Consider the following 21,566-nt stretch of genomic DNA (forward strand, 5'->3'; position numbering starts at 1 on the left):
CCAATCATGAAAAACATGCTCTTTGTAAACATTTATCTCCTTTTATCCGATTATTGTTAGCTATTTAAGTATTTTTTAATGGTTATGAAAAATGTTGCACCTACCTTTGAAGAATGTCCCATTACAAACTTAAGGGGAATTGCAACTATTGGAGATCTTTTAAAAAACACTTCTTAAATGGCCAATGGCAACTATGAGAAACATTGTTCTTTGCAAAAAATTAATGACTACTTTGAATGATTGTTAGCTATTTAAGTATTTTTAAATGGTTATGAGAAACATTACTCTTTGCAACCATTTCAAATTGTTGTTAGCTATTTAAGGTATTTTGAATGGTTCACAGTGTTAGGTCTATGGAGGAACAAATTACTTATTATCTTTAGGGAGAGGTCCAATAATTGGTGGCAAGTTGTGAAAGGCTGGCCTTATTTTCATAGCTAAGATAATTATTTGGAGGGTTATGATGAGTGGATTATCTCTAGGAGTTGCCTTGAAATGAAAGAGAGTTGCTTTTGGAATGTGTTATTTTTCGTAATTTTAGAGAGACTTAGTTAACATTGATTTATCAATTGTCCACTAGCAATATTTGTTTGGAAATTCATATTCACAATGTGGGTTTTTTTCATTGGAGTATCAAAATCCCCATTGGAATGATGATTTTGCTCGAGTGAAGTTAAGAGTGCCTTGGATTTTCAATCTGTAATTTGAGTTTTGTAGGGAGATTATGACATTATAGGTGTATATGGAACACCTTTGTTTTCAATGCTCAATATAGAGATTAGAGACACATTTGACAATTAAAAGGCATATTGATATGGTAGTTCTCATTGTAGAGATTTCATGGAGGTTAGCAATCACCTTGCAATATCACAATGTTTGCTACATATCAAGACTCGATGCAAAAAAGAAAAAATCTCGTATTTGGGGGGGGGGGGGGGACAAACTTTCTTTTCGAGTGGTCATCTAAAATCATAGGCCACTACCAAGTTTGTCCGTGTTGTCATCCATCCTTGACCACATGCTTGGACATCCATATTCCATACATGCATATACATACATACATACATACATACATACATACATACATACATACATACATACATACATACATACATACATATATATATACATACATACATACATACATATACATACATACATACATACATACATACATATATATATATGAGTGTGTGTGTGTTTCCTCTTTTCAGAACTATAATACTTTGCATCATGGACTAGTTCTCATACCAGCTTGCACGTCTCTGCTGAAGGTTCCACATTGAAAAGGAGGTGGCATTTTGCAGAAATGGGTTGCAATCCCTGAGTGGGAATGGTTCATATGAGCAGGGTAAGTGCTCATGTGTAGTAGAATCAGCTTAACTTGAAAATGAACCTAATTACAAGAATGTAAGAAAAAGCTCAAAACAAAAATGAAGCTGCAAATGGGGAGATGTGACTACCCATTGCAGTCTAATAGAGAAGGCCTTTTGTCTTTACTAAAAACATGCACAAAATCAAGAGATATGAAAATAGGGCAAGAAATACATGCCACAATTGTGAGGATGGGTTTACTCAAAATGGACCCTTTCATCGGAACGTCTCTCGTCAACATGTATGCTAAATGTGGTTCACTTTCCAAAGCAAGACGTGTTCTCCATGAGCTTCCAGCTCGGGACGTGGTCTCTTGGACAGCTATTATAGCCGGATATGTCCAACATGGGCAACCGGAGGAAGCTCTTGAATGTTTCCAGATAATGCAATTGGATGATGGTGTATCCCCTGATGCTATTACATTTGTTTATGCATTGAAATCTTGTGCTAACATAAAGGACATATGTAAGGGACGAGAATTGCATAATCAGATCAAAAGAAATTCTCTTCAACACGACCTTCTTGTCTGCACTGCTTTGGTGGATATGTATGGTAAGTGTGGTTTTCTTGCTAAAGCGAAAGAGGTCTTTGATGAGATCCATACACAAGATGTTGTGTTATGGACATCATTGATTGAGGGTTACTTGGAACATGGGCATTACGAAGAGGTTCTTGATAGTTTCAATCGTATGCAACTTGAAGGTGTTTCTTTGGATACTTTCACATTTATATGTGGCTTGAAATCTTGTGGCAACATGGCCACTGCAAAGCAAGGGTTAGAAATACACGCCCGAATCCAATGCAGGGGTTTTCTTGAAGTAGACCCAATAATTGGTAATGTGTTAGTTGATATGTATGCTAAATGTGGTCAACTTATCAACATGGCTGAAAGAGCCTTTGATTCACTTCCAAGTCGAGATGTAATCTCGTGGACCACTTTAATTGGTGGGTATGTGGACCAAAAATGTAGTAAAGAAGCAATTAAATGTTTCGAACAAATGCAGCTTGAGGGTATCTTGCCAAATCATGTCACATTTATGTACATCTTAAAGGCTTGTGAAAACACATGGGCCATCAGGAAGGGCCAGAAGGTACATGCTCAGATTGAGGGAATGGGGCTATCTGAAAGAACGCCCTTCATTGGCAATGTTCTAATAGATATGTATGCCAAATCTGGATTGCTTGCTAGTTCTCGAGAAGTGTTCGACAACCTTCGTGTTCGAGATGTCATCTCTTGGACAACCCTCATAATAGGATTCTATGAGTATGGGGATGATGAGGAGGCATTGAACTGTTTCAATAAAATGCAGATTGAAGGTGTCAGTCCCAACACTCACACGATGGTTTGTATCTTGAGAGCTTGTGGGAGCATGGTTGATGTAGGAAACGGGCTAGAGATCCATGCACATATGGAGAAGAAAGGATGGCTTGATAGTGATGTTGCAGTTGGTACGGCCTTACTTGATATGTTTGTTAAATGTGGTTTACTTCCCGAAGCACATAAAATATTCAGTACACTTCATTTTAGAGATGTGGTATCGTGGACCACATTAATTGGAGGATTTGTGCAATTTGGGCATGCTGCTGAAGCACTCGAATTATTCGACAAGATGAGGATTGAGGGTATCACTCCAGATGCCATTTCATTTTTCTATGCCTTAAAAGCTTGTAATAGCATACAGGCAAGAGAGAAGGTGGATGAAATACACATAGAGATAGAGAGAAAAGGGCTTGTCACAAATGACCTTATCATTGGTGCAACATTAGTCGGCACCTACTTCAAATGTGGTTTCGTGTTGAAAGCCCGCGAAGTGTTTGAAAAGCTTCCAATTAGGAGTGTGTTGACATGGACCTCGATGATTTCCGGATACGCTGAACATGGTTATGTTCATGAAGCATTACAGTGTCTTGAACAGATGCAAATCCAAGGAATCTCCCCGAATGCCCTCACCCTCATGCATTGCTTGAAAGTTTGTGGCAATAAAGCATCAATAGGTAAAGGTAGAGAACTACACCTTGAGATTGAACGGAGTGGAATGGTCGAAAAAGATATCCGTGTTGGAGGGGCATTAGTTGACATGTATGGAAAATCAGGCTTACTTGGCGTAGCAAAACAAATCTTGGAGAGTTTGTCGGTACATGATGTGATCTTATGGAATTCTTTGATCTCGAATTATGTAAAACATGGCCAGAGTGAGCAAGCACTTGTATGCTTTGAGGAAATGCAATTGAAGGGTGTTATTCCGGATGCGGTAACACTTACTTATGCCTTGGAAGCGTGTGCAACGATGAGCATTCAAGCAATAAGGAAGGGCCGAGAATTAGAAGCACGGGCCAAAAGTATGGATTTGCTTGAAAAAGACATGTATATTGGAAGCACCTTGGTTAATATGTATGCTGAACATGGTATGCTTGCAAGCATGCAAGAAATATTTGATAAGCTTCCCATCAGAAATGTTGTTTTATGGACAGTATGCATATCTGGGTATGTTAAGCTAGGATATTGCAAAGAGGCCCTTGAGTTCTTTGAATTGATGAGACTCGACGGCATCCCTCCAAATGCAGCCACATATGTTTGTGGCCTTAAAGCATGTGGTAATGTGGGAGCCATGGAAAAAATCATAGAATTACATGGTGAGATTGAAAGCATGGGGCTGCTGTTAAAAGATGTTGAGCTTGGCAATGCCTTCATTGATGCATATGCCAAGTCTGGTTCTCTTATTGTTGCCAAACATGTATTTGAGAAGCTTCCAATACATAATGTTGTCTCATGGAACTTGTTGCTTGGAGGATATGCCTATCATGGCAAAATAGATGAGTTTTCCCATAGCTTTAATAGGATGTTTTTTGAGCATATGGAACCAGATCCTATCACGTTCCTGATTGTTCTCAATGTAAGCAACCGTATAGTTCATCCTAGCGAATGTGATTCTTTCTTTGAGCATCTAACAAAACATTTTGGGGTTGTTCCAAACCATGGACATGATATGCAAAAGATTAAATTTCTTTGCCACAAAGGCATTTTAGATGAGGCAATGAGCATGATAAAAAGGATGCCTTCCCTCAATAATGTTGTTGCGTGGCGTGTTTTATTAAGCTCTTGTACATATTACGGAAATTTTGACATGGGAACGCATGCATTTGAGCACGCCGTGTCTTGCACAAATTAGAATTTCTTGATATTTATGGAGTTATATCCTTAATATTGTTCACTTTTCTACTACATATGGCGTTGTTGGGCAAAAACAGATTTGACTTGAGAGCTTATGAATGAGTAGATTTGGAGATCCTAGTAATTAGGCAATATAAGGGCACTGACATAGGTGGGTGGTAACAAAGTGAAAAACAAATCCAGTTATTATACATGCATACATTGTGGTTCTTATTGTGGAGTACAACTCCAACATGAGGAAAAACAATAAATCACTTGATTGATCTTGTATATTACTATTGCATACAACATGGACTTTTTAGCCTATACATTAATCCTATCGAACGACAACAATCACGACTTGCAATAATATGGGGGTTCTTATTGACGATACTCTCTAACCATAGTCTTATGGCACATTAGGCTTGTTAAAGAAGAAGTTGTTGACATTGTTGAGTTACCTTCGGTTGTTGAACAATGGGTAGTTCAAATTGTAAGATGGGAAAGTCAATGAGTGGAATTTGGTGTGGCGACAAGACAATTGTAACAAAATTGAGGACACCTTGGAGATTCACCCTTTGGATTCATGTGAACATTACCTTATTTATATTCAAATTATTGGTCCTACAACACACACACACACACCCCACCTTCATATTGAACACAAAAATCCAACAAGATATCGTGAATGAACCAAACAACTACAATCTACAGAAGGAAAAGAACGTTTCCTAGAAGATATCGGTGATAGTCTTAGAAACAACATAACTACATGCTCCTAGAGTCCTACAGAACAACGATTTGCTTAATAATAATAAAACAAGGCTCCATCAGCTCTCTATGTTCTACACAATGACTACAGTGTGTAAACGAGACAAACGTGTGCCGTTCGATATAATGTACAAGATTCCGAAGCCTTACGTACTATATACATATGCATCTCAAATATGAGAACATGATGCAATTTTGCAGCTTGTGCTTTCCCACAATAAGGTTGTGTGTTCAAGTCTAGCAGATCAACTGGTTTAATGTTTTCTGCTCAATTTAATTATATAATCTCTCTGTAATTCTGGTTTGAGATCATGCATACAGTTTGCAAACTGCCCCTGACTAATGGCTGAGCTGAATAAGTAAGCAATGTCTATGGTGTCTTGTCTCTGTCATCCGTAGATACATTACATGCTACCATGGATCAATGGGCTCCTCAGCCTCGGTTTGGTGAAAGGCAACCTTCTTCTCGTTCAGAGAGAAGGTTAAAACGGAGAGGAGGAAGAGAACAAGACTATGGGGCCTATTCAGAGCATATTTCTTCTGAAGAAACGATCGCTTGGAATCAAAAGAAGAAGAAGAGGCAAAGAAGAAGAACAAGATAAGAAGATGCTCTTTCTCAATAGATGGAGCCAATCAAAAAACAAAAGAAAGAAGAGGGAAAGAAAAAAACTTGAAAACGAAGAAGAAGAAGAAGAAGAAGAAGAAGAAGAAGGAAGAGAAATTTCATGTTTTTAAGGAGCATCCATATCTTGATCAACAAAGAGAAAAAAATCTAGGTATGCTCTACATAAGGATCCAAATCAGAAGAAAAACAATGAGATACGCTCTTCAGAATGACCCAAATCTCGAAAACAAAGAAGAAGAAAGAAGAAAGGAAGAATCAAGTTCTGCTTTTCAGAGGCTATGACCCCAAATCTTGCAAATAAGGAAAGGAAAGGACAAAAGAAATGAACAGTAAGGCAAAGTATGCAAATCCGGCCTAGAGTAGGGGCTGTGTATAACATGGAGCCTGCTGGCTCAGTTATTGACCTTTCAGGATCTATTACAGACTTTTCTCAGTCAATGCAACAATGCCGAAAGGATAGAGACCGATCCCGAGCTCGAAAGGTACATGTTTACTTGTATAAATGTGGATTAGATTCTCACAGATCACTAGGAAATTACCTTGTCTCTTTATTAGTAGATGTTGGATGCATGATAGATGCACGACAAGTTTTTGATAGAATTCCTTACAGGAATGAATGCTCTTGTTATTCCCTTATGTCTGGATATGTGAAACAAGGGAACCCATCCTCAGCCCTTAGCCTCTTTGACAAAATGCAAATGGACAGTGATGATTCACTGCAGCATGCAGCCTTTTTGCCTCTCTTGAAGGCTTGTACGAAGCTCAAAGATGTGGATAGGGGCATTGAAGTGCATGCTAAAGTTGCGAGACTGGGGTTGGTTCAAAGAGATATGTTCATTGGATGTGCTTTGGTTGACATGTATGCAAAATGTGGACTTCTTCGTAGAGCCTATGAAACATTTGAAAAGCTTCCGAGTAAGGATGTGGTTGCCTGGACATCATTAGTGACAGGATATGTTGAACATGGTCATGGTGAGGAAGCTCTCAAGTTTTTTCAGCAGATGCAGCTCGAGGGTGTATCACCAGATCTTGTTACATTTTCTTGTGGCTTAAAAGCTTGTGGTAGTGTCCAAGCCATGAAAAAGGGAGGAGAAATACATGCACTGATCGGGAAGTCCGGTTTTCTAGAACAAGATCTCGTAGTTGGAACAACCCTAGTGGATATGTATTCTAAAGGAGGTTGTTTTTTCAGAGCCCAGGAAATCTTTGATAACCTTGAAGTTAGAGACGTGGTTGCTTGGAATGCTCTTATTGGAGGTTATGCTGAACATGGAAAGGGTGAGGAAGCACTCAATTGTTTTGAGTTGATGCGAATTGAGTGTCTCTCTCCTGATGTTGTCACATTTTCTTGTAGCTTGAAGGCTTGTGGTATTGTGAAAGCTGTACACCTAGGCCACGATATACATAGTGAAATTGAAAGGAAAGGGTTGTTGGAGGGAGAGATTCTTGTTGGAAACATGTTGGTTGATATGTATGCAAAATTTGGGTTCCTTGACACAGCACACCAAGTGTTTGACATGATTCCCATGCAAGATGTTGTCTCATGGACCTCACTTATCTCTGGATATGCAGAGTATGGCAATAGTGAAGAAGCCCTAATGTTGTTTGAGAAGATGCAAATTGCAGGTGTCTCTCCCAATGCTGCAACTTATGTTTCCATTTTGAAAGCTTGTGGCAACATGTATGCCTCTGAAAAAGGTCGATATTTGCATGCCGAAATTGAGAGAAAGGGGCTGATGAAAAGTGACCTTATTATAGGTAACACCTTGATCGATATGTATGCTAAATGTGGGTTGCTTTATATGGCACAAGAGGTTTTTGACAAACTTATAGTTCGAGACGTTGTTTCGTGGACTACACTAATTACCGGATATGCTGAACATGGGCATGATAAGGAAGCACTAAAGTGCTTTCAGCAGATGCAATTGGATGGAGTCTCTCCAAATGCCATGACATTTGTGAGTAGCTTAAAATCATGTGGAAGCCTTGGAGCCACAGGCAAGGGTCAGGAGATACACGCTGAAATCGAGCGGAAAGGGTTGTTGAAAACAAATGTTTTAATCGGAAACACTCTGCTTGATATGTATGCTAAATGCGGCTCTCTTTCCTTAGCACAACAAGTGTTTGACAATCTTCATGCCCGAGATGTAGTGTCATGGACAACACTCATCACTGGATATGCTGAACATGGGCATGGCAAACAAGCAGTTCAATATTTTGAGCAAATGCAACGACAGGGTATCTCCCCGAATGCTGCAACATATGTGTGTAGCTTGAAAGCTTGTGGTAGCATCGGAGCAATAGAGAAGGCTGCTGAAATACATGCTCAAATCGAGAAAGATGGTTTGCTAGAAAAAGAACCTGTCGTAGGAAACACATTAATTGATATGTATGCTAAGTTTGGAATTCTTAACAAAGCACAAAGTGTATTTGATAAGCTTAAATTCCGGGATGTGGTTTCATGGACAGCTCTCATCGCTGGATATGCCGAACATGGGCATGGTGAAGAAGCATTGCAACAATTTGAGCAAATGAAGGTTGATGGCATTTTTCCAAATGCTGTCACATTTGTGTGTGGTTTGAAAGCTTGTTGTAATATAGGGGCCACTGAAAAAGGGCGGGAGCTACACAGTGAAATTGAAAGAAAAGGGTTGCTAGCAAGTGACATTATTGTTGGAAACACGTTAGTAGATATGTATGCCCAATGGGGTTCCCTTATAATTGCACAGCACGTCTTTGATGAACTCCCAGCCAGAGATGCAATTGCGTGTAATTCGCTTATTGCAGGATATGCTCAAGCAGGCAAATCTGAGAGTGCTTTTCATGTGTTTGAAAGAATGTTAGGTGAGCAAATAAAGCCAGATCCGATCACTTTCATTATTGTTCTGAATGCATGCAGCCGAGCAGGACTATCTAGCAAGAGCAAAACATACTTTGAATCCATGAGCAAAGATTTTGGCATTATTCCAACTCTTGAGCATCATGCTGGCCTGGTTGATCTTCTATGCCGTGTTGGCCAATTGGATAAGGCTGTATCGATTATCAAGAAGATGCCCTTTTCTCCTAATCTCGTTGTATGGAATACTGTGCTTGGTGCTTGTAGATATAATGGAAATGTGGAGCTCGGAAAGCATGCGTTTGAACATTCCCTTGATTTGGATGAAAAGGATCCTGCAGCATACATCTTGATGTCTCAGATTTGTGCAGCTTTTGGCATACAATGATTGTGTTATAATGGACATGTGGCAAAACTAAAGAGAGGGAAATGGATGCCAAATTTTTCATTCTCTTAATTGGGAAGAGAATGCTTGCAGCCATTTTTGTAGATCGAGTGAAGTAGGGCTAACATAACACTGTTGAGGTTGTGAAGTGCATGAAGCTTTGTCACACTTGTTTATACTAAAGCTTGTGATAAATTTGTCCGAGCTTTTGGTTTAATCTCTTTTGTTTATTGGTATGATTTTTAGCATGTATAGTGTTGTCTCAAAGGATTGATTCAGATCCGATAAACCTTTGCATTTATCTTCATGATCGTCACTCACAGTGACCTCTTCAAGAATGTATAGAGTAAATTTTCTTGGGAAGGCCTCTGATATTTGGTTAAATGATTGTCACACATGTAAATTGATGAAGAGGCAGCACATTGGGTTGCCATTCAAGAACCATTCAAATATCTATATAAACAAACCTCACTATCAAGGAGCAGACCAGGCTTGATCCATATGTGCATGAGAACATAATATCTTTGTGTCATATCCTTGAAATTTTCAACACGAGTTTGTGATTTCCATCAAGTCAGTAGAACTAAAATTTGATGGCATCATTTCTTATGACAGGCAACCCTGTGCTTTGTCTTTCAAGATGAGTCTTTCCATTATTTATAGGTATAAGAAAAACATGGAATGGAACTCTATCAAATGATGGGTACAATTTTTAAGAGGATGTTTTGACAGCTGTCAAAATTTGGCATGCCCTTTGACTCCATCTCAATATGGGAAAATTTATGCAACCCTCCGGAGATTGTTGAAAGATTGTACTGAGTTTGTCTTCTATGTTTAATTGTCCCTTTGTATCTTATTAAGGCTAGACAAATTTTCTTTGAGAAGAATTTCCACTCTGTTCCAGCATGAACCGGACGGATTCCTTTCATCAGCCTTCTTTCAATGACATTAATCATGCATAATACTTATTTAAGTGTTGGAGTTATGAATGAGCTGACTTTGTATGGTACCTGTGTGAGGAAGTTATGTAAATAATAATCAATTATAATTCCTTCATGTGAATTATCACTATAATTGAAGCATCTACAACACAATTAATTCACTAGTTATGACCTCCAACCACAGAGGGCACCAATGACAATGGATGTTCAGGGAGTTAATGAAACGACTTCATGGGTGCACTCTTGCTTAGGATAATTACTCCATTTGATTTCTTAACTCATACGGTGTTTTTCCTATGTTCCACCACACTTCATACTTCTATGCACAACTTTCTTGGTACCTTTTATGCTTTATAACTTTTTTTATCTCATATTTTGACAATTGTATCATATGATTCATTTGGCAATTCTAATATGGGTCTCATTGGTCATGTTGTCCTTCATAAATGTTAATAGCATTGCATTTAATTTGTTTTGGCTTGCCCCCATAGTTAAGTTGGAGAGCTTTTGATATTGTGCTTTTATTGATGCAATGACCCATACCTCTTATGTATGGACCAATAACAATAGTGCCCTAGCATACTTTCAACATAAAAAAAATCTGTTATGTACGAGGTAATATTGACAATATTCTTTATATTTTTAATGAAATCAAAATGCATTGTTGGTCTCACCAATGGAATGAAAATGATTGTTTTAGAGTTTTTTTGAGCTTGATTGGGACACAAGTTATGAAGCACTATTGGCCATTCCATATTCGAGAAAAAACCTAACACTTCATCTAGAGTTGCCCAATTTTAGTCAAGGACAAAGTCGTCCACACGAATGGATGACATCTAGATTGGTCATGCCATTATTCGCTAATGGTGTACCACTCAGTGTAGAAACAAAGACATGTTTTCAAAGAGGAATGTCTTGAGCACGAGGATCGATCGAGTTGAAGAACAAATGAGTTTCATGATGGATCAATTCTTATTCGGCAATGGCTCAACGTGATCGAATATATTGAAACAAGACCAATCATGGCATGGTTTGGTTCTTTGACTTGACGAATAATCAAAACACAACTTGTGTTTACCGAAATGCAACGTCGGTTTGAAAAACGCAAGGAAAAAGTTGATCACGATGGTCAATCGAGGAGTTGAGGCTCTGCCCACGTAAAATGGGGCCAGTTTTGTAACCGATTGATGGAAGGAGACACAGAGACCATCACACAAATTTGGCGATCAACAAAAAGCGATCGAATCTCTACTATCAGCTCTTCAGGGAATTATAAGAGACGATCCATAAGTAATCTAATTGATAAATTAAACTAATCAATTAATTAATGGATTAATTAAACTAATCAATTAATCAATTGATTAATCAAACGAATTAATTTATTAATGAATGAATATGAAAATATGATGGGCGATGGGAATGAGAAGATGGTTTGGTTTCTTCCTTCCTTTGCTTCTCCTCCCCCGACGACCCTTCCTTTTTGAACCATCGCGAGTAATCTGGATTCTGCCTGTCTCAACCCAAAACCCTAACCCTAAATCTCTGTGTTCCTGCTAACCTTTTCGGTTACATCTCGAAAGACACAGATGAACATATCCATCATATCTGATCTTCTCCAACAATGGCAGAGGTTCGGCCAAGATTCTTGATTCCGTTGCGATATTCCACTGAATATGCACTTCTGCTGATGAGGATATTTTTCTCGATTCTTTCCCAGAATCCTCCAAATGGTATGTATGCATATCGGAACTATGTTTGGAAAACAGTAAATATCTAAATTTGTTAAAATAGTTCGAGATGTTTAGCTAGTGAAGGAATGCCAACCTGATGAGTGCGAACAAAGGAGAAAACATGGGATATATAGTCACAATAAATGAGATGCTGTTTATACATTATTTAATTAGGAAGGTTGATCTTTGAGGAAATCTCTATAATTTAACTCCATTGAATTAAGCATTCGATATAAGGATTTTGTCTTGGGATGTAATTTCTTATTTATACATTAAAAGAATGAAAAGCAACGGTGCTAATGAAAGACCATCAAATATGGGCAGATAGTTCAAATCCAATGCAAAAGAGTTGTTCATGACATCTTTCTTGTTTATAAATTGTTGAACAAGGAGGAGAGGTTATATGGGCATATAGCTACATTGTCAGTGAAAGGAGTTAAATTGAGACATATATTCTTGTATGAACTTTTTTGAATAAGGAAGCTCATCAAATATATTATTGTGGATTTAGAATGCCATCGAAATAGCTTGCAATGGGATATATATTTCTTGTTTATACATTTTGGAAGAAGGAAGATAGATGCTGAAGGAAACCATGAAACATTCAAGGAAAAGTGATGTTTCATGAGGCATTTTTCAAGGAAAACAGATGTTTACAAGCGAGTGGAGATGGTAGAGGAAAACCCTATAAGTTTTTCAATCATATTGGGTGAACAATTGAATTTTCTTATGAGGGAGGGAATTGTTTTGGACATATTTGATTTATTTGTGCATTGTTGAATGAGGAGGGAAGATGTTAGAGGAAATCTTCCAAACATGGTACATTGTTATCATGTGAGGGAAAGCAGGTTGTTATGAGACATGAACACCATGTTATTCTTGTGACAAGTCAAGTTTCTGGTTGACTATGCTGGAACGCTACAATGTTGCTGGGGGGGTACTCATGGAATGTATGAAGCTACCTCCTCTCATTTCACAGCACCTCACTTGCGCGATACCTTTTCATGCTAAGAAGAGAAATGTTAGAGCTATAAATAAACTCGATAATATTAAGTGGTCTTTTCCAGTACAGGGTGTTTTTCTTGGTACAATTTGTTTATTTTATGTGTTGTAGAGCTTTAGAAAATTTTAGAATGCAAGATTCATTTAGTGGGAGATAGTCAGAATTTGCATGCATGCACTAACCTGAAATCTCAATCATCCTTCCTCCATCTTTGAATTGGTAATGGGCTGCCAATCACTCAATTGTTATCATCTACTAAATGAGTCAAAGCCATATTTTGTTTGCTGGTAGCATAAAGATGGAGAAATCCTATTTGGCATTTGGTTTTCATTTTGTTCTGCTTCTCATATTCTTTTCATTGCTTCCCCATTCAATGTCTGCTACTTCTTGTGATCTACTCCCAAAACATCTGAATTATTCTTTCCCCAATGCACGAGAAAGATGCAAGTTCAAGAGACACATTGAAAAGCCAAACAAGAACAACCATATCCAACTAGTAGCATACGTTAATTAAAAATTCATCACATCTATGTTTGGCCAATAAAAGGTTTGTGTTTTCAATTAAGCTTCAAATTTTAATGGCACGTGTAGGCATTAACTGTGCCTGATGGACGACGTGGTTTGGCACATTTTCAGCTAGAAAGTCGGAGGAATGTTCTAAAAAAATGGTAAGGCCCTGCCAGATTCTTTTTCACAGTTTCTATTTTCGTAATTAATAATCGAAAATTTAATAAAAACTTGGGTAGTCAATGAACTGCTCTCATTGTTTTAGATGTTTGTTTTGTAGTAGGAACTTGGCTTAAACTTCTTATGCACTAATCTGGAAATCTAAGATACTCATATATAGTGCCATTTTGTGAACGAAATTTGATTTTCAATTTCGTTTGATGCAATATTGCAGAAATTGCAAGGTATAAGCACATCATAAATATAGATGGAGAAGGCTTTAAAATTTAATGGGAAAGTAGTAGGATTAACAATATATACAGTCTTTGGAATCACTTGAGACAACATTTGTAGGCGAAGTCAATGCCCTCTTGATAAGTTAATTGTTTATGTTAAAACCTTTGACAAATAGCTCTTGTAGGTATTACAAGAACTCACGTAATTTCAAATATTAACAGTTGAAACTAGGGCTTTTGTGAGCTATGATGATGGTTTGGACATACTGATTATTTCAGCCAGATGGGAGGCTGGAATTAAATGCTCAATGTCCAAAAGTTAGATCTTTTGATAACCAGACTTCTCGTTTGATAATGGAATATAATGCATTTGAATAGTTTTGCATTAAAATGAAAGCATTGATTTTTCATATCTCCACTTTCGAAACATATCTCCATCAAATCTTTATCATAAATAATCAAATATTAAGGTATCAAAATAAAGAAATGTACCAACAAACTTAATTGTAGATGTTGAAATTTAACTGAAAATGCTTTTACATTCTTGAAAGCTCCCAAGATCGAACCTTCAATGAGCTCTATATACTTGAAGATGTTGCTGCCAGTGTCAAATTCATACATAATCTTCCATTTTCGAAACGTCTTGAGGTATTGCAACATTGCACATTTCTGTGAAATAGGAACTTCAGAAGTAAAAGTTTAGATGAAATATGTTCACTCAGACTCTATCTATAATATACATTTGCAACACCACCTTAAGCACTGTTATCATAGACACGTGGGATACATGCAGGATGGGCCATCAGCAGTATTGTGTACCTTATTTTGGGGATGCATGTAAATCTTTCACCACAAGTAGAAGTAACTGAGCTATCATCCTTCAATCTTTGTAGTACATTAGTAATGTCAACATAGACACTCCCTATGGGTGTTTCCTGCATCTGGTCTTCATGTGATTATCTCGCACAGCTTATGCAGAGAAAAATAAGAGAATCCTGGTTCTGTTATGTCTTTATAGGCAAGAGTGTTGGTCCCTTTCTAATCAGCTAAATTCTAGAATAATGGATGATGTTTTGAAGGGGATTTGCCAAGCATTCACAATGAACATATTTATTGATTTTAGGCATGATTATTCAAAAGGATGTATGCCAAAATGATTCAAAGATGCAAATTTATCCATGAATATGGAGATAATGATCACTTAATAGTTTACATGGTTGTAAATTTTTTCACCAAGTGTTACTGCTTAATTCAGGTTTACAAGCTCTTCAAATACCAGGAGGTTGAAGAAAGTACTACTGGTATGGTGGAAATTTTAAAGACTGCCCATTTTTCTATATTCTTATTGAAACATATTTTTTAATAAAGGTCTGTTTTCTTACTATATTCATACAGTATACAAGGTTAGGGATTTGGCAACCTGTATGTACATAATCTTCACAGGTTCTGTCAAGGTATACTATTTATAAATACTTGTAGGTATGCTGTCTTTATGCGTATTTTCTTTCTGGTCAGACCAGTGATAATTTTCTATTCCAATATTTTAAAGGTTTCAACGCTTGGTCAGAAAGCAAATGAGTTTACTATTTTGGGAGCTGACGACTACTTCGGAGAAGCAGTTCTTTTAAAGGAGGATCTACTAAGGCATGCATTTTTTGTTACATTAACTTAAAATATCAATGCATTTATCTACATTCATTTAAATTATTTTTTATGCCCCTTGGTACCTCACTTTTGATATGAAGAAAATGGGTGATTAAGTGAGAAGATTGAAAGTGAGATAGATAGGCATGTGCATATGAGTGTGTGTAAGTAACACAGTTCCATCTGCTGGAAACAGTTCTAGGGGCATAAAAAGATGAGAAAAAATAATGGGGTTTGTTGAGCAAGGTAAATGTAGGAGCAGTCCATGGAACTTTCTATATCAGATTTACAACAATTTTTTTGAACATGCAATTCTTGTGGGGGAGGTTATCCGGGCCGTATGTACATTGTACATAGCACTGAAGAGGGGTGATAGTATGTTTTCCCTGGTCATTGTTTTTTATTATCATAGTCTGACAAGTACACTGGAAATAATGTTAGATGCACACAAATAGAATTAAGAATGATCATTTGATATAATTTGGAAATTTGACTCCTGTCGTTTATTCCAGGAGAGAGACTGTAACTGCTAAAGAAAAGGTGTGAATCAGCGTCAGGTTAAAGAGAATAATTAACATTGAATAATGCATCCAAAATAATCATAAGAAACATAAAAAATGCAAAGCCTTTCTGCAATCCAAGCTAACATGATTATATGAATAGTCTCTTTGTAGAAATAATGATCGGATTTTCTAGCACTAGCAGGATTATCTCCTGGTGGGCCAAATATTCTAATAGAATATCCTTTTCTGGGTCAATATGTAAAATTTACTTGTACCTTCGGAATGGATCCTTTGTCAGTCCCTTTGTGGCAGAGGCAACTGGATGTAAAGATGAGATATTAATGGGATTTTTTTCCTGTGTGAAATGGAAATGGGAGAATTTAGCTACTGGATGAGATGTTTGACATAATGCCTTTGCAAAAGCTTTGTTTATTAGAAAAGAGTTAAAATTAGTTGCTGTAATGGCATACATCAGTACATTTGCATGTGGGGTTGGATTTCTATGAGCAGCCTTACCACTTGCCTGTTCATAATACGTCAGATAGGTAGGAATCTATATCAGAGACAACAAAAATGAATAGTTACAGATAATCTCACATCTATGAGTGACAAAGTAGGAAACCTTCATGTAGCCTAAAGGATGACCAACATTGATCAATGAATCATTGTAAAAGTGAATAAATTCCTCTTGATAAGGTTTAAATGTACACTGGAAGTAGAACTGAGATAATTTTCATCCAAATGAGGTGTTTTAGTGGGTGAACAACAGTCATTCCTGATGCTAATCAATGCATACTTTTCTGTTAAGTTTGTCTCAATCATGGTTATTGTAAGATTTGAAGCTCCAAGTAATTTCTAGTCACTAAGACGTGCATATATGTGTGTGTAGGTATGTATGTATGTGTGGTTTGCATGTTGGCGTATATGTAGGACCTATGTGTGTATGAATGCAATATCGTGTGTACGTATATATAAATTTATGGGCTCTTTCTAGGGTGAAACACTTCACTGTGTTGGAACTTTTGTACCAGGGTGAACTCTATACTGTATGTACACTACAGTAAGAGCCATAGTATACCACCAGGGCTGATATTGATTGTAAAATTTCATCTGATATGAGAGTTCAAAAATCATAGTGCTGGTGGACAAAGACATTGCATGTGACAGAATAGGCATGAAGCTAGAGCATTAGTCAATTAGCTGGATACTTCCAGGTCTCAAACTTGACCCAATCTCAGAAGATTCTCTAGGCATTCAAGCAATTTTTCCTCATCAAACTATGGTCTTTACTTGTTTTGTGATGTGGTACTGATGTTTTTATAGTATTTGTTTCTCTCAGTGTGAGCTTGTGGTTCTGACCAAGGAGGATTATGATAGTATTTTAAAAACAGAACTTTCACAGGAAGTAAAAGAAAAGGTGGAAACATTGAAGGTGAAGTAGGACAAATTTTTGTAACCTTATCATGTTTAAAATTAGACGGAACAGAGAAACAGTTGCCTTTTGAATTTGAATTATCTATGCCAAGCAGAACATAAAAGTTTTACGAGGCATTTCTGATTTGAGCATCCAACGGCTTGCTAGACTATTAATTCCAAGGACTTTTGCTAAAAATAGAGGTAAATTTACAAACAGCACAAAAAATCAACCAAAGGAACTAGCTCACCTCTTTCTCTGCGAAATATTATTCAATAATGTCAATAATTTCGATTTTAAAATTATTTAAAAGGAAAATGACAATAATGAAATGTTAGTTTCGATTTTTATAATTCAAAATTATAGTTCATATTATATCATCCAGGTATGTGAAAACATCTACGATGTCTGGTGTCTTCATACAAGCTGATAATTTTGTTATCCTAAATGTTAATTTAGTTAGAGGTTTTTTTTCGTCGTAAGGAAACCTTTCATGTCATTTTAGTTAGGCTTAGGCAACAAGGAGTTGACATTGATTGTCCTATTTTAGTCCATACGATTTAGCAGGGATGCTGCAACTACCAGATGCAGGCTGGCTACTGATATGAGAAAATATCGCATTTCTTGCTGAAGTTTGGATTTATGTCATTTAGCATAAAGGCATCAATTGAGAATGTGTGTTGTATCTTTTTGCATTTTTACACTGTTAGCAATGGAATCTGTTTTCAACTTCTGACAGAGATCTTGAACTCGTCCTTGATGTGTATGTACCTTTTGCAATGTTTATGAAAACCTTGCCTTCAGCTCTGGATGATTGTTTTCTCATCAATAGGCTTTTATTTAGCCCTTGTTTTGGTTTTATGAAAGCACTTATCTTTTTTGTTATTTATCATTCAAAACATAATGTATGTTGTATTAATTCCTATGCAGCTTTTATTGACATAGATTCATATATGTTCTCACAGCTCATCATGAAAAAATTAATTCTAACATTGCATGATTGTTTGATATAATGGTATACTGTCTGTTTAATGTTTGTAATTTATCATTCTCATCATGACATGTGCTGTTTTTGCTCCTCCACTACCTGATGCAAAATTCACATATTTGCACCTATACCATATAATCGTGGCTTTAAGTATGTAAATCTTTCTGTTTTATAGTGATTTCTTTCCAAGGAGAGGAGGCCATGGAGATGTATTTTATGAAGTCTGGGGAATGTCGGGTATTCATATTGAACTCCAACTCAGTCATGCCTCATGTTCATAATGATAGGCAAAAAAAGTAAAGAAACTTTTGTTGAAAGATACACATAATCTTGATAGTAATGTGTGGTATTAATCATAATTGATCAATTGCCTGTAATAATTGTCTATGATTGATCACAATATTGAAAAAAAAATTCAATATTGATCACAAGGTGCAGGGCCTTTTATCTATCATCTGTAATAAGTTCACATATTTGCTTTGCACATTTGAATGTTGCATGCGATTTGTAACAAATTTCACCGTTTTTTTAATCGAAGCAAATTTTATAAATGTTAATGATGCTTTTGTTTAAATGCAGGTTGTGATGGAAGTCAACAGAGAACCCAAAACTACAATTAGGCCACTACCACAAGCAGCTATGAATGCATATAGGTAGAATTCTTTCAAAGCAGCAGAAATTTTGCAGTAACTAATCTGAATGCTAACTCAGATTTTCTTTCAGGTCACCCAATCTCTCATCAGAGACTCTGAATGCTAATCCACATTTTACAGCAGCAGAAAGCCTTTATTTGAGGTCTGCGTCAGCCGTTCCTCTTCAACCTCAAATGGAAGCAGTAAATCCATTATGTCTACCATCGAGAAGTCACTCAGTGAATCATAACAACACTACTTCTGGAAGAGCTTCATGTCAGCTCGTCAATTACAAATCTTGCTACACAGCTTGCCAAAATGATTTTCTGTGCCATGAAGAGAAGAAGGATCTGCATACATCGAGCAGCTTGTCTTTCGTAAATATGAGCAGAGGACCTGGTTCTGAATTAAAGGACAGTATCAAGGGCTCCAAAAAGAACATGAAAATATTTAACTGTGCAAAAAGCTCAAATCCTGCTTACACTTTGAAGTCCTTTTTAAAAGACTTCCAGAAAAGAGAACCTGATGGAGATCTTATTGCAGATTTAGACTTTTCAGACAAACATGCGCTATCATGGAATACAGGAACTAACATGAGTGGGATGCTCAGAGGTGACATTAGTGATGGAGCAGCATATCAATGTAAGTTTGAGAATTGGGCAAAAGGAGTGGTTGCAAGAGAGAAGAAGAGACTCTGTGGTGAAGCATCTATAAACCAAGAGTTTGCGTCCAGCATTTCTATTCAGTCCATGCGGAACTCATGGCCAGCTAGGTCAAAGAAGCCAATCATTTCAGAGGTCAAGAACTCTCCTCTCAATCTGGATAATATTAAATTTTAAAGTGGGAAAGCATGCCCCCGGTTCTGTATGTTCTTTGCTTCGATGCTCAGGATAAGTTATTAAAATGTGAATAACAGATGCTGTGTTTATATGTGTATGCAGGACACTGTTTTTTTGGATGTTGGAGCGTTACACCCAGGGGATTTTTTTGGAGAGGTTAGTTGTTTCTTTTTGCAAGATTTCAGCTATTTGAAATGACAATGGACAAGAAGTTGTAAACAAACCAATAAACAAGAAGGGTATTCATGACTCCCCTAAGTGCAACATTAAAATGTTGTTTGCAAATGTCACAGTTTGATATATCTAAGCAATCAGATAGGGATGTAAAAATGTCATCATGATAGATATCCAAGTAAGGACTCACTCAAAGTGGCCAGAATTCATGAAAATGTTCATCCATCGGTATCCCAACTCTTGTTGTTCTGATTGTGAGAAGGGCAAAGTGGCCTTTTATGTGGCTGGAGAAATCAGATTAGCACATGAAAATGCTTTTAACACTTACATCATGGTACATATCTAATGTGAAGACACAAAGGGAGTGAGCCTCTGTTAAGAGGTTTATTCTTCTGGATGCCAACCATTCTCATTTGTTGCTGCATATCGTATAGACCAAAGTTACCTGGGTACTTTGGCATGTGTCATGTACTGACTAGTTTTGTTGCTTATTCTTTGACATAGGAAGATTAGAATGTCTTAATAGGTCCTTAATTTGTGATGTTTATCTGCAAAGGCTTCGAATCTCATGTGTATAAGTTTGTATCACAGATTGGTTTGTTACATCATTCACGTAGGAAAGCGAGCATCTTGACAGTCACTGCGGTGGAGGTCCTGGTTCTTAGCAAATGGGACTTCAATAGACAAGTTGACAAAGACATTGTTGAGTGTCTTTCTGCCAATGTAAGCTCTTTTTCTGTATTTAGTCAAGTATTTTAAATGTTTTCCTTACATATTTGAGAAATATTTAATATTTTTGTTTACATGTCCAAATTGCTTCACAGTTAAAGTATTTTTCATACATGTCAAATTGCTTTCCTTACATATTTGAGGAGTATTTAATATTTTTGTTTACATGTCTAAATTGCTTTCACAGTTCAAGTATTTTTGAAGTGTTTTTGGACGTTTTTCTTGGATATTTCGAATATTGTTCTTATGTGTATAAATTGTTTCGAATGTTGTTTGAAGTATATAGCTCAAGCTCTCTGTATATGCAGGACTACAAAAAGATCGAGGATATATTTCGGCAGTATCAAAAGACGCGGCGATGGGCACATTACAAGGTATCTAATGATATAATCTGTTGTTTGTTTTTAGCAGATTTTACTCATTTATTGTGTATGGAATATTTTGCTGCAGAAAAAGATAATGCAAGAAGTTCTTGCTGCACGTAGAATGCGTTTTCCAAACCTTTACGAGCATCACATGGGTGTGGGCAAGGGAATGCCTCATACAAAAAGGGAGTGATAAAGTGTTTTTTTTGTTCTTAATAGTTTTCCTTGTATAGTACAGGATGAATTTCATGGTAAAGTTATAAATCTCAAATCCAAAGTAGAGTTCCTGTAAAAAAAATTATTTGATCACTTCAATATGCTTAAACCAATAATACACAACTTGGTTTCAATAAGGACCATGATCAAGTGGTTCTCTGTATAGGTGAGTAATGTATTGAGCATGCCAAGGGCTCGATAATGTGCTGACCATAGGCAGTAGTCAAATTCTTTGTGAATCATATTGGATTCAAGACAAGTATTGTATCTATGAGAATGGATCTCTCTCTTTCTTTAAGTAAATACCTTTCTCGTGGCTTGGGTTGTATTTTTTCCTTTTATTT

At 36.8% G+C, this 21,566-nt stretch overlaps 2 protein-coding genes and 1 long non-coding RNA gene across 3 annotated transcripts; 2 read left to right on the plus strand and 1 right to left on the minus strand.

The window, feature by feature from the left end:
- Nucleotides 1-1,047: 1,047 nt before the first annotated feature.
- On the plus strand, nucleotides 1,048-9,375 carry LOC147853797 (pentatricopeptide repeat-containing protein At3g09040, mitochondrial-like). The gene is made up of 2 exons (XM_087332004.1): nucleotides 1,048-4,008; nucleotides 6,690-9,375. The coding sequence occupies exons 1-2, from the start codon at nucleotides 1,434-1,436 to the stop codon at nucleotides 9,143-9,145; spliced, it is 5,031 nt and encodes a 1,676-aa protein (XP_087188130.1). The 5' UTR covers nucleotides 1,048-1,433; the 3' UTR covers nucleotides 9,146-9,375.
- A 2,157-nt stretch (nucleotides 9,376-11,532) lies between these two features.
- LOC147853798 (uncharacterized) lies at nucleotides 11,533-21,539 on the plus strand. Its single transcript, XM_087332005.1, has 16 exons — nucleotides 11,533-11,813; nucleotides 13,408-13,484; nucleotides 14,270-14,366; nucleotides 14,974-15,019; nucleotides 15,114-15,172; nucleotides 15,268-15,362; nucleotides 15,875-15,902; nucleotides 17,205-17,297; nucleotides 17,395-17,482; nucleotides 18,443-18,504; nucleotides 18,847-18,920; nucleotides 18,991-19,696; nucleotides 19,841-19,894; nucleotides 20,504-20,635; nucleotides 20,950-21,015; nucleotides 21,092-21,539. Exons 1-16 carry the CDS (start codon nucleotides 11,811-11,813, stop codon nucleotides 21,197-21,199), a joined length of 1,788 nt encoding a protein of 595 aa, XP_087188131.1. The 5' UTR covers nucleotides 11,533-11,810; the 3' UTR covers nucleotides 21,200-21,539.
- On the minus strand, nucleotides 16,230-16,866 carry LOC147853799 (uncharacterized). Its single transcript, XR_015531158.1, has 2 exons — nucleotides 16,735-16,866; nucleotides 16,230-16,388 (listed from the first exon to the last, which is right to left on the minus strand). It is a non-coding gene; the product is annotated as an uncharacterized LOC147853799 (long non-coding RNA).
- Nucleotides 21,540-21,566: the final 27 nt, after the last annotated feature.

The sequence above is a fragment of the Azolla caroliniana genome, unplaced genomic scaffold (genome assembly GCF_043228905.1).
Source record: "Azolla caroliniana isolate FFs.n. ecotype wild unplaced genomic scaffold, voAzoCaro1.0.p SCAF_16, whole genome shotgun sequence".
In the NCBI taxonomy this organism is placed as follows: domain Eukaryota; kingdom Viridiplantae; phylum Streptophyta; class Polypodiopsida; order Salviniales; family Salviniaceae; genus Azolla; species Azolla caroliniana.

What these genes read in the sequence shown, in the direction of transcription:
- LOC147853797 (XM_087332004.1), top strand. Translation starts at nt 1,434, where the DNA reads ATGAAGCTGCAAATGGGGAGATGTGACTACCCATTGCAGTCTAATAGA. An exon ending in AAAAATCATAGAATTACATG is followed by an intron (nt 4,009 to 6,689) that starts GTGAGATTGAAA and finishes CGAAGCTCAAAG; the next exon opens with ATGTGGATAGGGGCATTGAA.
- LOC147853798 (XM_087332005.1), top strand. An exon ending in GCAGCTATGAATGCATATAG is followed by an intron (nt 18,921 to 18,990) that starts GTAGAATTCTTT and finishes ATTTTCTTTCAG; the next exon opens with GTCACCCAATCTCTCATCAG. An exon ending in CAGGGGATTTTTTTGGAGAG is followed by an intron (nt 19,895 to 20,503) that starts GTTAGTTGTTTC and finishes TTTGTATCACAG; the next exon opens with ATTGGTTTGTTACATCATTC.